At 38.6% G+C, this 15,706-nt stretch overlaps 2 protein-coding genes across 2 annotated transcripts; one reads left to right on the top strand and one right to left on the bottom strand.

Moving 5' to 3' along the window:
- Positions 1 to 4,324: 4,324 nt before the first annotated feature.
- On the bottom strand, positions 4,325 to 5,940 carry LOC146469699 (uncharacterized). Its single transcript, XM_085123003.1, has 2 exons — positions 5,910 to 5,940; positions 4,325 to 5,241 (listed from the first exon to the last, which is right to left on the bottom strand). The coding sequence occupies exons 1-2, from the start codon at positions 5,938 to 5,940 to the stop codon at positions 4,325 to 4,327; spliced, it is 948 nt and encodes a 315-aa protein (XP_084979129.1).
- A 2,337-nt stretch (positions 5,941 to 8,277) lies between these two features.
- On the top strand, positions 8,278 to 9,382 carry LOC146469698 (uncharacterized). The gene has a single exon (XM_085122951.1). It carries the CDS (start codon positions 8,320 to 8,322, stop codon positions 8,962 to 8,964), a length of 645 nt encoding a protein of 214 aa, XP_084979077.1. The 5' UTR covers positions 8,278 to 8,319; the 3' UTR covers positions 8,965 to 9,382.
- The last annotated feature ends 6,324 nt before the right edge of the window (positions 9,383 to 15,706 follow it).

Genomic DNA, 15,706 nt, shown 5'->3' with positions numbered 1-15,706 from the left:
TATGAGTAGCATCAATTTTTTAACAATTGCTTTTATATTTCATTCTCTGAACACAACACATTAACTGAGGAAAACAAAAGACTCTATCAAGAATTTGATGCCTCCACAAGGGGCTGTTCATGAATTCTGTTGAAAGCGGATAAATCAGTAATAAACAGGAAGATCTAAAGCTGTTTTTTTCTTTCAACAAACTAGGCACTTATAGGCACTAATAACTTATTTATAATAAACAGTACCATCTACATGGTCAGCATCGCCATTTTTACACAACTGGAGCACCCAACATTCCAAAAATCCTACTTAATCTTTCCATCGGTTAAGAAAGACTAAACAGACGGATTCTGTAAGCAGGAACATTTCTTAGTAAATTTTTAAGTTTTTGAATGGCTGTATCTCGCCTAATATTAGCTTGATTGACACCAAACTTGAGGATGTTGTAAAGTTCGATGTGCTCTTTCCGGCTATGTGGGTGTTGAGTCCCATAACCCATAATACACAGACTCGTACCCAGACCCCCACGGTATGAAATCAGGCAATGTCACGTGGTTAGGAGACTAATCGAGCGCGCGCAAAACTGTGCCGCTCAGATGTCAAATGTGGAGGTTTTATTAAATAAAAAAGGACTCGGTTTGATCCACCGAGTGAACATTAGAGTTACGTCGGTTGGAACTGAGATGCTTCTCCAACGCATGAGTTTTTGATTCGCTGCATGTGTGTAAACAAATTAAATCGCAGCTTTGATGTATAAAATGTCATTTTAGGCAACCGTAACACTTGACCATCCTTTTTAGTAGATATCTTGGACTATGTTTCATCCAACTTTTAATTTATGCTTTTTAAAACCTTTGAAATCGCCAAATCAAACATTACTTTTTAGACTTTTAAGTGCCCCTCAATAGGAAAATAAAAATATGGAAACAAAAGAAACAAAATCGAAAATCCTTGGGAGGTTGGGAGGTTCGATTTTTGTTGGAAGAACTCAGATTTTTTCTTTTATGCCTGTGTCACTAACCAGCAAAAATATACATCTTGCTCAAGAATTTAGTTGCCTTTCCTCAGTCATCTTACTTTTGATCGTCGTCGACGTCATCAACAGCGATGGAAAGGCTTCACAACCGTCTCCTTTCAAAAGGCTGCGTTTCGATGGCGTAAAACCGCCATATCGATCTGAACTCACTTGAGTCGCTGTAATCGCACACCACGAAAATTTGGTGCATACTGTATCAACCGACTTAGTGACAGAGTATAAATACTTTTATTTGGTACACAAATAATTTGAGCTCGTGGAGTATATTTATATATTGAAAAATGTGAACGCAGATTTTTATTTCGCTTCTTCATGCTCCGTGATTAATGCGGGATATTTAGTCGATGTTCATAATAAGAATAAAGAATCAATGAATTGAGACCTCATCTGTTTAGCGTTGTTTTTAATTGTTCCAAGAAAATACATTCTTAAGTCAAGTAATTTGAATGGACGTCACTTCCGACCTCTTGAGAATGCGGAGTTATGCTAAACATTACACTTGTATTTAGCCAAGCCCCGAATACCCAAGCTTTTAGTTCAGCACAACCTCAGAAGGTGCACGTTTGTACGAAATCTGTTCTTGTGTCGCAGAATCCAAAATGGGCCTTGATATCAGCAAATTCCTTGGGGGCGATGTTGAAGAAGACGTCAAAGAGACAGTTCAAATACTGCAAAAGTTAGTTTCCGCTAAACTCGACGCTTACGCTGCAGAAATGGAAGCAAAAGCCTTTGAAGATAGATCCCTTCCCATTAGTGCAGTGGTTGACAGGACGGAGAAGTACATGGTGGAAGTACAAGAAGCATCTTCTGATGAGATCAAGCAAACGCTGGGTGATCTTTTTAAAGGAAAGTTCCTTGATGGTCTTCACAACTTAGTAACAGCAGCCTTGAACGAGCTTCTTGGCAACGCAGCTGCAGGAGAAAAAGAAAAGAGGGGCTTTCATGTTGTCTATGCAAATAACAGCCTTCTTCGAGTCGACTTCCATATGTACAAATATGATTTCAGCTCTGCAGGCCTTAAAGGAAAGGCAGAGAATGCCTTCTGCTATGTGATACAAACGGCAGTACTCGATCTTCAGCAACTGGATCCACAAGTCGTGCTTTACGAGCTGGACAAGACCATTGGTTCGGAGAACATACAAGAGAACATACAAGCCGCCACCGAGAAACTGCAGGAGGAGGGAAAGTACATGGAAGAGCTGTACAAAGTCATCCATCGCCTGCGTATTGCAAAAGGAGCTGGAGTAGAAAACTGAACACTGTTCGTTTTTATCAGATTTTTTCAGCGTGTGATATCATGAGTTTCAATATATTACTCCTGTGTGAAAACAATATGCACTAGTTTAGTTCAGTGATTTTCAAATGATATATTTTGTAGCTGTAAAACGAGAAGAGTGTTGTACCACCACCTTCTGTAGGATTAAATGTTTCAACGAAAAAGTATATAACCACTAGTTCGACTGTTAAAAACAACAACAACAGCTTGTTAAAAAAGAAATACAAGCTTCATAAATGTTCAATTCAAAAATCCTTGACAGATCTTCATTTTTGAATACCTTTTTTTTTAGATATACAAGGGAATTAATCATCAGTAATTTCCATGATGGAGACACTGTAAAGGAAACGTTGTAGATTGACTGAACAGCGAATAAAATATTTGTAGTTACTCGAGTCTTCAGGCATTGGTTTACATGTAAAAGGCCCATCTTACTCCCCCTCTCTCCCCTCTCTCTCCTCCCCTCTTTGTACTTCCAAGCTACAAGGCGATTTTACTGAAGATAAGACAAATTGTAGAAGACCTTCATTGTCTCAGAATTCAGATTTCATTATAATCGAGTTGTTAACTCTACTTTTCTTTAGAGATCAAAAACAACATAGAGACATAGAAAGAAGTTAACTTTTATTTGAAAAAACAAAATTTCAAATTTCTCTGATTGTTTTCTGAAAACAAATAAGACCAAGAATTTGTGAGATTGTTGGGTGCTACAGTTGTGTAAAAGGTTGATGATGACCACACATTTTGTGTTTAAGTAAGTTATTAGTGCCTACAAATGCCTAGTTGGTGGCTTGATTTGTTAAGGAACGAAAAAAAAAAAAAAAAAAAACAGCTTTAGATCTTCCTGTTTATTATTGAGTTTTGCGCTTCCAACAGAATTAATGAGCGGCACTGAGGGACTTCTGTGTTTTGTTTAGAGAATGTAACATAAAGGCAATTCTTAAAATGATTGATGCTACTCATATTTGTGGTTACATAAGTAGGCGATTTTTTGAATTTTAATCACAAAATAGCCGTAACTTTTTCTTCTTAGCTGTGCTGATTCAACTGACCCTTGCTAGTGGATCTTTCCAGAAAAGGAAAAACATTTTCTCATCACTCGATATTAAGTGTTTTCTAATCCTTAAATATCGTATAAAATAAGTTACAAGTTCGTCGCGTTCTCCTACTTGATATACCTGATCAGTCCAGGGATTTTCAGTTTACTTCGATGGAACTGAGCAGCACAAATTTCAGAAGAGAGAATGAGAGGTTTGGGAAAAAGGCAGGACCGTGGCATTCCCATAAAGGTATTTAAATTCCTTTTGTCCTTAATTATCTTAACAAAGATATGTCAAAATTCACGGGCAAACTTAATTTGCACATTTCCGGGATTGATAATTGAAATATGCATTAATTATATTCACTGTTAATGACAAGACAACTTCCAAAGACGTGTCAAAGTCCATCAGCAAAGCAGTTTAATTTCAGATTACCACGATTTAAGGTAATTACCTTCGGAAGCAACTGGTCCAACCGAGGACCAAAAACACGACAGACGGATGGGACAAACGATCAGCAGCTTTACGAAAGGGACGGAACAGTCAGAAAACGATCACAAAGAAGAAACGATTGACCAACTCCAGCTAATCTAATGCCACTAGAATTGAAACAGATAACAACAAAATGAGAGTCGCTGCCACTGAAGATAAACGGTTTCTATTACTGTTATCCAAGGAAGAGATAAGATAAAGTTTTATTATGTTATTACAGTCAATTACGTTCTTGTTACGCTGCGATACTACGAATGAACTATACGCTGTATGGGTTAATACACTGTTGATCTCACTGCCTTACTCAGCTGACTCAGTACGCAGACGAAGACGAAGACTGCCTTATTTAATCAATCGCTTTGGTTTAATATCGAAACGTTGATATCGAAATGTCGAACCTAAAAGCTCAAAATATCGAAAACTGTCCACGATTATTAACGCTTGTTACATTTTTACACAGTGATAAGTGAACAGAAAAAGCAAACAATCCTAAAACGGGCAGCACAAGTGGCGAAACCGTTTCCGAGGTGACGATACAGGTACCGTTTTGGGACAACACTGCTCGACGCCAACATTCGTTTCCTGTACCGGCGTAATGTTCGTTTCCATTTCCATCAATAATCCAAAACTTTTCGTCGGTGTCTGTCTGTTTGGATGAAAATCGGTCAGGAGAAGGCGATGATGCAAAATGTTAATTTCCCATGCTGCATTGGATTTCTTCTCTTTACCACCAAACACATGTTGTAAGCGGGTGATCTCTCTGTAGAAGTCCCTCATGCGCAGTAATTCGTGGTGAAAATTCTGACGCTGCTTTCGGTATTCTAGGTTGGGAATAGTTTTTTCAAGCCCTTGAATGACTAGCTCGAGATCAGCTTTCTCAAGATCCAGAACTCCCAACTGCACTGCATAAGAAACATTATTTTTAAACTTGTCTCTCAAACCTTTGGAGCAAAACGTGTACTTATAAAGATAGTAATCTACTCGCAGAACACTGTTGTTTGCAAAAACGACATGAGATGCCATTGTTTCTGCTTCACCTTCAGATGTCTTTTCAAGTAGTTCATTTACATCTGTCAATGCCATTTTAATTAAGCCATCAACAAACTCACTTAGGCACTTTTCGATTTCTGCGACAGTTGCCCTCTGTGTTGCAATCAAATGCTTTTCTAACGTTCCGACCACTGTTGCTACTGGAAACTGTTTATCTTCAGTGGCCGCGACTCTCATTTTGTTTGTCTCTGTTTCAATTTTAGTGGCCAACATTTGTTGGATTAGCTGGAGTTCTTCAATCGTTTCTTCTTTCTTATCTGTCAGTTCCGTCCCTTTCGTAAAGCTGCTGATCGTTTGTCCAATCCGTCTACCGGGTGTTTTGTCTTGTTGATCTCCTTGGTTCTGAAGGTAATTACCTTAAAATCGCGGTAATGTGAAATAAAACTGCATTGCTGATGACGTTTGTCGTGTCTTTGGAAGCTTAGCAGTCATTCACATGGACTGGATAATAATTAATACAAGATTCAATTATTAAAGGCGGAAATGTGAAAATTAGCTTTCCCGTAAAGTTTAGAACAACTTTGGTACCGTAATAAACGACTTCAAATTAATAATAATAATAGTTTATTGGAATCCCTCTCGCAGCCTAAAAGGCTGAATTACAAGGATGGTCAGTTACAATAGTACAAGACACTACGGTATAAAGACATTCAGATAAATAATTATATAAATATGATTAAAGCACAAAAAACAGAGAAAACATAACAGAGAAAAGGATTACAGCTGGTCTTGATACTTAATGGTGCAGAAATCTGCGAACCGCTTTTTCTTTGGGACAAAGCGCACCGGAACACGTTCGCCTGATCGGAGGCAGTACGGCCTGTCAATTGACACGCGAGGAATTAATGGCTTAAGGACAGGAGACGACAGGCAATCACGCTTGATAAAATTTATGCAAGCTTCTTCCCTTCTCTGGGAAGGGGCAGTGATGTGAGATTGAATTAGGGCTTCGTCATAGTGACAATTCGGTAGAATGATGCGTAGGGTCCTTTTTTGTACAGATTCTATAGCGTCATCTAAGTACTTTGGCAGAGCTGCCCACACAGGGCAGGCATATTCTAGTACAGATCGTACAATGCTACAGTACACTTGCACTAGCTGCTTGATAGTGAGGCCACTCTTCTTAAGCGCGCGCAGTGCGTACAAACGCTTGTTGGCCTTTTTGACTATATGCTCTACGTGTACGTTCCATGAAAGATCTTCAGATATATAGACACCTAAGAGCTTATAGGTCACAACCCTTTCAATGACAGAACCCCCAACGGTAAGGGGGCCAGGAGGGAATGGGCTATACTGCATTGCATTGCATTACAAGGCATCAGATTTAATACCTATATGGCAATGTCCTACTTTGCTCCCAAAGTTCTCCCTCTCCTGAAAATTTGTGTTGCTCAGTTCCACCGAAGACAAGAGAAAATCTCTTCCACGCCAGACTTTGAAAGCCGGATCACTTAAGTTTTGTTGGACTGATCAGGTATATCAAGTAGGAGAACGCGACGATCACGTAACTCAATTCAAAACGGTATTTGTTCATATTGAGAGCTGATAATAAAATGTTTTTCCTGTTCTGGAAAGATCTACTAGCGAGAGTTAAGTGAATCAGCACAGAAAACGGGAAAAAGTTACGGCAGTTTAGTGATTAAAATTAAAAGAAAAAAAAAAGCCTAACGCCTACTTATGTTACCACAAATATGAGTAGCATTGATCTTTTCAACAATTGCTTTTATATTTCATTCTCTGAACACAACCCATATATTAACTGAGGAAAACAAAAGACTCTATCAAGAATTTGATGCCTCCACAAGGGGCTGTTTATGAATTTTGTTGAAAGCGGATAAATCAGTAATAAACAGGAAGATCTAAAGCTGTTTTTTTCTTTCAACAAAGCGAACCACCAGCTAGGCACTTGTAGGCACTGACAACTTATTTATAATAAACATACCATTTAAAAGTGTTCAAAATGAAAAGATGCCCGGGAGGGGCCCACGAGTGGGGGGTATCTTCATTTATAACATGTTCCTGGTTACAGAATCCGTCTGTTTAGTCTTCCTTAACAACTGATAGAAAGATCGAAAAGCTTTCTTGTTAAACCGAATGAATTGTGACCTTTCTGTGTAGAACAGAATACTTAACAATTATTTTGCTCAATGGAGTTGTTTTTAAACTCATTGTCAACCAAGCGTGCAGCACCAACAAAGAGTTGGCTTACATGAAACTTGTTTTGTTATATAATAAATGTTATCAACTTACCAATAAAAGTTGCCTTTCAAAAGAACCATTTTGTCACTATCCATTTTGAGCAGCATTTCTGCTCGTAAGTTATCAGTCGATAGCATGTCACGTGGTTAGGAGACTAATCGAGCGCGCGCAAAACTGTGCCGCTCAGAAAACGATGTCAAATGTGGAGGTTTTATTAAGAAAAAAAAAAGGACTCGGTTTGATCCACCGAGTGAACATTAAAGTTACGTCGGTTGGAACTGAGATGCTTCTCTAAAGCATGAGTTTTTGATTCGCTGCATGTGTGTAAACAAATTAAATCGCATCTTTGATGTATAAAATGTCATTTTAGGTAACCGCAACACTTGACTATCCTTTCTAGTAGACATCCTGGACTATGTTTCGTCCAACTTTTAATTTATGCTTTTTAAAACCTTTGAAATCGCCAAATCAAACATTACTTTTCAGACTTTTAAGTGCCCCTCAATAAGAAAATAAAAATATGGAAACAAAAGAAACAAAATCGAAAATCCTTGGGAGGTTGGGAGGTTCGATTTTTGTTGGAAGAACTCAAATTTTTTCTTGTTTGCCTGTGTCACTAACCAGCAAAAAAATACATCTTGCTCAAAAATTTAGTTGCTTTTCCTCAGTCATCTTACTTTTGATCGTCGTCGACGTCATCAACAGCGATGGAAAGGCTTCACAACCGTCTCCTTTCAAAAGGCTGCGTTTCGATGGCGTAAAACCGCCATATCGATCTGAACTCACTTGAGTCGCTGTAATCGCACACCACGAAAATTTGGTGCATACTGTATCAACCGACTTAGCGACAGAGTGTAAATACTTTTATTTGGTACACAAATAATTTGAGCTAGTGGAGTATATTTGTATGTTGAAAAGTTTGATCGCAGATTTTTATTTCGCTTCTTCATGCTCCGTGATTAATGCGGGATGTTTAGTCGATGTTCATAATAAGAATAACGAATCAATGAATTGAGACCTCATCTGTCTAGCGTTGTTTTTAATTGTTCCAAGAAAATACATTCTTAAGTCAAGTAATTTGAATGGACGTCACTTCCGACCTCTTGAGAATGCGGAGTTATGCTAAACATTACACTTGTATTTAGCCAAGCCCCGAATACCCAAGCTTTTAGTTCAGCACAACCTCAGAAGGTGCACGTTTGTACGAAACCTGTTCTTGTGTCGCAGAATCCAAAATGGGCCTTGATATCAGCAAATTCCTTGGGGGCGACGTTGAAGAAGACGTCAAAGAGACAGTTCAAATACTGCAAAAGTTAGTTTCCGCTAAACTCGACGCTTACGCTGCAGAAATGGAGGCAAAAGCCTTTGAAGATAGATCCCTTCCCATTAGTGCAGTGGTTGACAGGACGGAGAAGTACATGGTGGAAGTACAAGAAGCATCTTCTGATGAGATCAAGCAAACGCTGGGTGATCTTTTTAAAGGAAAGTTCCTTGATGGTCTTCACAACTTAGTAACAGCAGCCTTGAACGAGCTTCTTGGCAACGCAGCTGCAGGAGAAAAAGAAAAGAGGGGCTTTCATGTTGTCTATGCAAATAACAGCATTCTTCGAGTCGACTTCCATATGTACAAATATGATTTCAGCTCTGCGGGCCTTAAAGGAAAGGCAGAGAATGCCTTCTGCTATGTGATACAAACGGCAGTACTCGATCTTCAGCAAGTGGATCCACAAGTCGTGCTTTACGAGCTGGACAAGACCATTGGTTCGGAGAACATACAAGCCGCCACCGAAAAGCTAAAGGAGGAAGGAAAGTACATGGAAGAGCTGTACAAAGTCATCCATGGCCTGCGTATTGCACAAGGAACTGGAGTAGAAAACTGAACACTGTTCGTTTTTAACAGATTTTTTCAGCGTGTGATATCACGAGTTTCAATATATTACTCCTGTGTGAAGCAATATGCACTAGTTTAGCTCAGTGATTTTCAAACGATATATTTTGTAGCTATAAAACAGAAGAGTGTTGTACCACCACCTTCCGTAGGATTTAGTAAATGTTTCAGCGAAAAAGTATATAGCCACTAGTTCGACTCAGTTAAAAACAACAACTGCAGCGTGTTAAAAAAGAAATACAAGCTTCATAAATGTTTAATTCAAAAATCCTTGACAGATCTTCATTTTTGAATACCTTTCTTTAGATATACAAGGGAATTAATCGTCAGTAATTTCCGTGATGGAGACACTGTAAAGGAAACCTTTGTAGATTGACTGAACAGCGAATAAAATATTTGTAGTTACTCGAGTCTTAAGTCATTAATTTACATTTGAAAGGCCCATCTTACTCCCCTCTCTCCCCTTTCTCTCCTCCCCTCTTTGTACTACCAAGCTACAAGGTGATTTTACTGAAGATAAGACAAATTGTAGAAGACCTTCATTGTCTCAGAATTCAGAATTCATTATAATCGAGTTGTTAACTCTACTTTTCTTTAGAGATCAAAAACAACATCATAAACATAGAAAGAAGTTAACTTTTATTTGAAAAAACAAAATTTCAAATTTCTCTGATTGTTTTCTGAAAACAAATAAGACCAAGAATTTGTGGGATTGTTGGGTGCTACAGTTGTGTAAAAGGTTGATGATGACCACACATATTGTGTTTATAAGTAAGTTATTAGTGCCTACAAATGGTGGCTCGATTTGTTAAGGAAAGAAAAAAAAAACAGCTTTAGATCTTCCTGTTTATTATTGAGTTTTGCGCTTCCAACAGAATTAATGAGCGGCACTGAGGAAGCTTCAATAAAGTCATGCTTTTGTTTTCCTACTTACTGTGTTTTGTTTAGAGAATGTAACATAAAGGCAATTCTTAAAATGATTGATGCTACTCATATTTGTGGTTACATAATTAGGCGTTTTCTTTAAACTTTATTCACAAAGTAGCCTTAACTTTTTCCTCTTAGCTGTGCTGATTCAACTGACCCTTGCTAGTGGATCTTTCCAGAACAGGAAAAACATTTTCCCATCACTCGATATTAAGTGTTTTCTAATCCTTAAATATCGTATAAAATAAGTTACATGGTCGTCGCGTTCTCCTACTTGATATACCTGATCAGTCCAGGGATTTTCAGCTTTCTTCGATGGAACTGAGCAGCACAAATTTCAGTAGAGAGAGAGAGAGAAGTTTGAGAACAAAGCAGGACCGTGACATTGCCATAAAGGTGTTTAAATTCCTTTTGTCGTTAATTATCTTAACAAAGATATGTCAAAATTCACGGGCAAACTTATTTTTCACATTTCCGCGATTAATAATTGAAACATGCATTAATTTTATTCCGGTCACTGTTGATGACAAGACAACTTCCAAAGACGTGTCAAAGTCCATCAGCAAAGCAGTTTAATTTCAGATCACCGCGATTTAAGGTAATTACCTTCGGAAGCAACTGGTCCAACCGAGGACCAAAAGCACGACAGACTGATGGGACAAACGATGAGCAGCTTTACGAAAGGGACGGAACAGTCAGAAATCGATAACAAAGAAGAAACGATTGAACAACTCCAACTAATCCAACAAATGTTGACCACTAAAATTGGAACAGAGACAAATAGAATGAGAGTCACGGCCACTGAAGATAAACGGTTTCCAGTAGCGACAGTGGTCGGAACATTAGAAAAATATTTGATTGCAACACAGAAGGCAACTGTTGCAGAAATCAAAAAGTGCCTAAGTGAAGCGTTTCGCACAAAGTTTCTTGGTGGCTTAGTAAAAATGGCAGTGACAGATGTAAATGAACTACTTGAAAAGACATCTGAAGGTGAAGCAGAAACAATGGTATCTCATGTCGTTTTTGCAAACAACAGTGTTCTGCGAGTAGATTATTATCTTTATAAATACACGTTTTGCTCCAAAGGTTTGAGAGACAAGTTTAAGAATACTGTTTGTTATGTAGTACAATTGGGAGTACTGGATCTTGAGAAAGCTGATCTCGAACTAGTCATTCAAGGGCTTGAAAAAACTATTCCCAACCTAGAATACAGAAAGCAGCTTCAGAATTTTCACCGAGAATTACTACGCATGAGGGACTTCTACAGAGAGATTACTCGCTTACAACTTGTCTTTGGTGGCAAAGAGAAGAAATCTAATGCCGCATGGGAAATCGTTTTACGTTATTACGCTGATTTCTGTGAAAACAGACAGACACAGAGAAAAGGTTTTAAATCGTTGAGGAAAATAGAAATGCGTGGTCACCCAGAGGAGGAAACTTTTATCTCTGAAATGGAAGATCGCATGGATAAATATCGATCAAAAGCTAAAGCACGCTGGTCTGGTCCTGTATCGGTGCCTCAAAAGATTCAAAGTGAAAAAGACAGAGAAAGGAAGAAAAGGAAAGAGAAAGTCAGGAGGAAACGAGAAAGAGACAAAAAAGTGGCGTGGAGGACTGACGATGACTAAAGAGAAGAAGGAGACAAAGTGCTTAGGAGCGTAATTTTATAAAGAAGGCAATCGTATGAAGCGTGAAGATACCGTATTCCAAATTACAGAAAAAAATGTGATTAGACCCTGAACACAAAAACCTTTCCCGACCCACTAGATGTGAAGCGAAACATGAAAATCGTTGTCTACATTACTGACATTTATATACCACAAGCCAGAACTTAAAAAGGATTCGTATTTCGATAGTCTCTGTATGTAAATGAAACTCGTTCTCGAATCCGTGAATCCGACTCATTTTCGGGCGAGATGTGGTCACACTGGTGGTGCTTTCTCATTAATCCAACCTAAATCGAAATCGTTTCCTGTTAGGACAACCAGAATTGCCTCATGCCTCAACTGATGATCGATGATGCAACATGCTCCTCGTGTTAGGAAATATTTAACAGGGACCTGCATGTCTACCAACCTAAGCGCCAGAGATGTTTCAAAGTCTCCGCTTAAAGACAGAGACCTATTATGGAACAGTAACAGTTTGTCAATGTTGTTGATCTTGACTGAGTAAAGCATTTTCAAGACTACTGCAGGATCAGTTCCCACCAACGGACATCCTTCGAATTTTCACTTTACTCCGACGGTCTAATTTGCTCCTAACCGCAATTGCGTAGAAGAAAAGTTGAGAGTTTTTAAAGGGAGAGAACGGCTGTTTTATGCTATTAAAATACCAACTTATAAAACTGTTAAAAATGATTAAAATAAAAGGAAATCTTAATTCAACCAGACCGTAAACTATTTAATTAAGCTGTATTCTTTCAGACTTTAATAACATGTTCCTGGTTACAGAATCTGTGTGTTTAGTCTTCCTTAACAACTGATGGAAAGATCGAATGGCTTTTGTATGTCGAATGAATTGTTTCCTGCATGTACAACAGGAATACTTTAAGTGGGTCGTATAAATTTGTTACAGAGCTGCCCTATATGATAATTTTCTTCATAGTTGCAGTGCACCTTAAGGGAAAATTTTGGGTTCATTTGTTTTCTTAACATCATTCTTCATTTGACTATACACAACAGCAGATAGCTTGAACCGCGGCGCAAAGCATCAAACAGTTTGAGACAAGGCAATTTTGGGCTATGAAACGTTAAACGGGAACGGAAATTAATTAGACCCGGTGACCCTGAGGTTGACTGGGCATAATTAGCGATTGGGTTGGCGATGAAACTGAGCTACAGGCCTGAGTTGAGTATATTCTAGCCACTTTAAAATTCCTTGTCATGTGCATTGTTATATAGGCAAATAATTTCGGACATTATTTGAGTGAGTTTTAATTTTCAATTAACCCCTTAACCGGCAAATTCCTTGAACTCTTTCTTTTCTGCCAATTTTCTGGAAGTAGACGACCAAAAGGGATTTAGTTGTCTGATATGAAGGTCTCCCTAGAAATTTTTGCTACTCGAAAATATCGGGGACTCAAGTTCTCTTGTGACGTCACCAATTTCAAGACGCGTAAAACGGGCATTTTTGGTTTTGCTTGAAAACAAATTTTTGTACTGAACGGCAAAGAGAGGTTATCCTCAGTTTATTGGCACTTACTGGCTGACACTGTAAACAGACCATAATAACCACTCAGGTCTCTGGATTTCAACGTGGCTAACCTTGAAAGCTGTAACCCAGTAAAGCGAACGAATTCGTACGTTTGACCATTAAAGGGTTTGACACTTTAAAGTGTCGAAGGTTTGCTTAGGATTACTCAACTACGAGTTCAGTGATTTGTTAAGAAATACTCGCACCACTTTCTTAATCAATCAGAATTCGAAGAAAAGACCAATGCCAGAAGATTTTTTTTTCGCACACATGTTGCTACGTTTAACGCCGAAACGAATTTGCTTCGAGTTCTGATAATCTTTTTAGGTCATTTGTGTCTTTTGATTGCTCGAAAGGATAGCTTGGAGTTTTTGACTCTCAACTCACTAACACTAAAAATCAAGGAAAAATATTAACTGTTCATCGCCTCAATTTTTCGGCACTTGATGTAAATTCGAGACACTTACCAAACGATCGGATAGAAACCAACTTAAACTTAACATTTAACTGTTGAGATGATCGATGCAGATTTCAAGGTGGAAACAACTTGCGTCCTTGACGACACTGAAATAATCGGAAAAATTCAATTTACAGCAGATATGGTTGAGTTTACACAGTATGCAAATATTCACCTTTTCGTGTATTATATTCAAAATGTTCAGTTTAGATAAGAAATAAGTCAAATGATTGGAAAACATATGAAATCTGTATCATAATTACGTTCGACATTTGTTTTCGGATATGCAGATTTTTGTTTGGTTGTTCAGCTGTCTTTTGTTAACCAGTTTGTGTACGATGTTGGAGCTTTTCAAAATAAATTTATTGAACCGTGGCATTAAGACTATTTATTTCCTTTCAGTAGCCTATGAAAGTTTCACCCTTCCAAACTTGAAAATAACAAAAAACTAAAAATTGTTTGGACGAAGGGCTATCGCTTGAAACGTCAGCGTTCAAATCTTTTTATGGTGGCAGTTTAGGTCGCGTTCGATTGACCGTTTTCCAGAATAATAATAAGTGGAATAGCCGTTAGATTTCGCTCTTTTAGTAAATCTGGGAAGACATTTCCTCAAAAATTGGCTGACACATGATAATTTAAGGGCGATTTTGTACTCTAGTAACTCCTAAGTCTTCCATGATGGGTTTCTGGTCATTATTGCATATATTCCTATTCCGGAATAGGGTCAATCGAACGCATCCTTAGTCAGTTTTACTTCAAAGATCAGAACCAAATTTTTAGAAGTGAACTGAATCAACTAGGACAAGGTCTTTCGAGATGCCCACAGTTCGTCTTGTTACGGTAGCGAAAATAAAGAAATATTTGCGTTTTAAGTGAAAGAAAAGATTCAATTAAAACAGGCCATGAGATATATCCGGGAAATCTTGTGACGCTATGAAGGGCTTCTTAAAGAACTAAAATTATGCATGGACTCCTGCCCATGATTTAAGTAGCCTACGCCATACCACGCGTAGACATCCTGCTGAACAGGCGTTTTTTTTTGCCTTTTCCAGACGAGCGGAGGTAAGCGCGAGTGACGCGCACGTGACTCGCGCTTCGCGCTCGCCTCGTGCTTGCCTCCGCTCGCCTGCGGAAGATTAATCTTTATTTATTTTTTCCTTACATCCTTTACAGAAAACTCAATTATTAGGTCTGGCAAGGAGATGTTAAGCAAGCTCAGTTGACCTTTTGTAAAGATCCCCCGTAATTGCTTATTACAGTACAGTGGTGGGCCTCACGTAAGGATGTAATACCATAACTGAAAACGGAAAAAAAATAAAATAAAAATAACGCCTGTTCTGTAGGTTAGCGTAGACTATGTTTAACTGTGCAACAGCAAAACATTACCAAGGGGCTCTACATTTTTTCTACATTTACAGGGGGAATTAATTTCTTTGAAATTCGCAAGAAATGTGTAAAGAAATCAGGGATCACTCACGTTTACCGTGAAACTACTCGATTTAAAAGACACGACTGACACAACTAGACACTCGCTTAACGATTTCCAACGTTGAATGATCCGTACCGGATCACTCAAGTTTACTGTTCTGAACGGCACGATATTTTGAAATCGCAAAATGCAGGAAAAGATCACAAATTGTGATCTACCCGCCTACGCGACGCCGACGCCTCCATAGACCGCAAGTCAATTTAAATTACCACAACGGAAATAGAGACCCATTCCCTGCAGTGAATTTCAAACTTGAATAAAACCCGACGTGAGTAGAAGTAACTCGTAAAATGAGTTGTTGGGACAAACTGGGGACGTCAGTTGTCTACGTTTTGCCTTCCTTAATATTCTGCTCGCGAACGAAATACAAATTTCTAATTAACGCAGCAGACAAGTGCAGCTCCTGCTTATTTCCTCCCAAAAGTGTTTCTAGTAATTGTTTCCCTTTAAGCACTCATCAGCAGAGGACTTAACATCCGGCCGTTACGCGACACTGCCCCCCCCCCCTTCCGTCCTGGGTACTGCCCCAGTCTGTCCCCGGTCAAAATTTGGTTAGCTTTTAGTTGGTGAGATTGTATACGCTCTTGTAGTTCGTACATGAAGATAGTTTTTGTTTTGGTAGTTTCTCTTTCCCACCCGAGGTGGTAGAGAGGTTTATCCTTATTTTGA

Source organism: Pavona decussata, unplaced genomic scaffold, assembly GCF_977016875.1.
Source record: "Pavona decussata unplaced genomic scaffold, jaPavDecu1.1 SCAFFOLD_120, whole genome shotgun sequence".
Lineage (NCBI taxonomy): Eukaryota > Metazoa > Cnidaria > Anthozoa > Scleractinia > Agariciidae > Pavona > Pavona decussata.
This window is presented reverse-complemented; position numbering and strand designations above follow the sequence as displayed.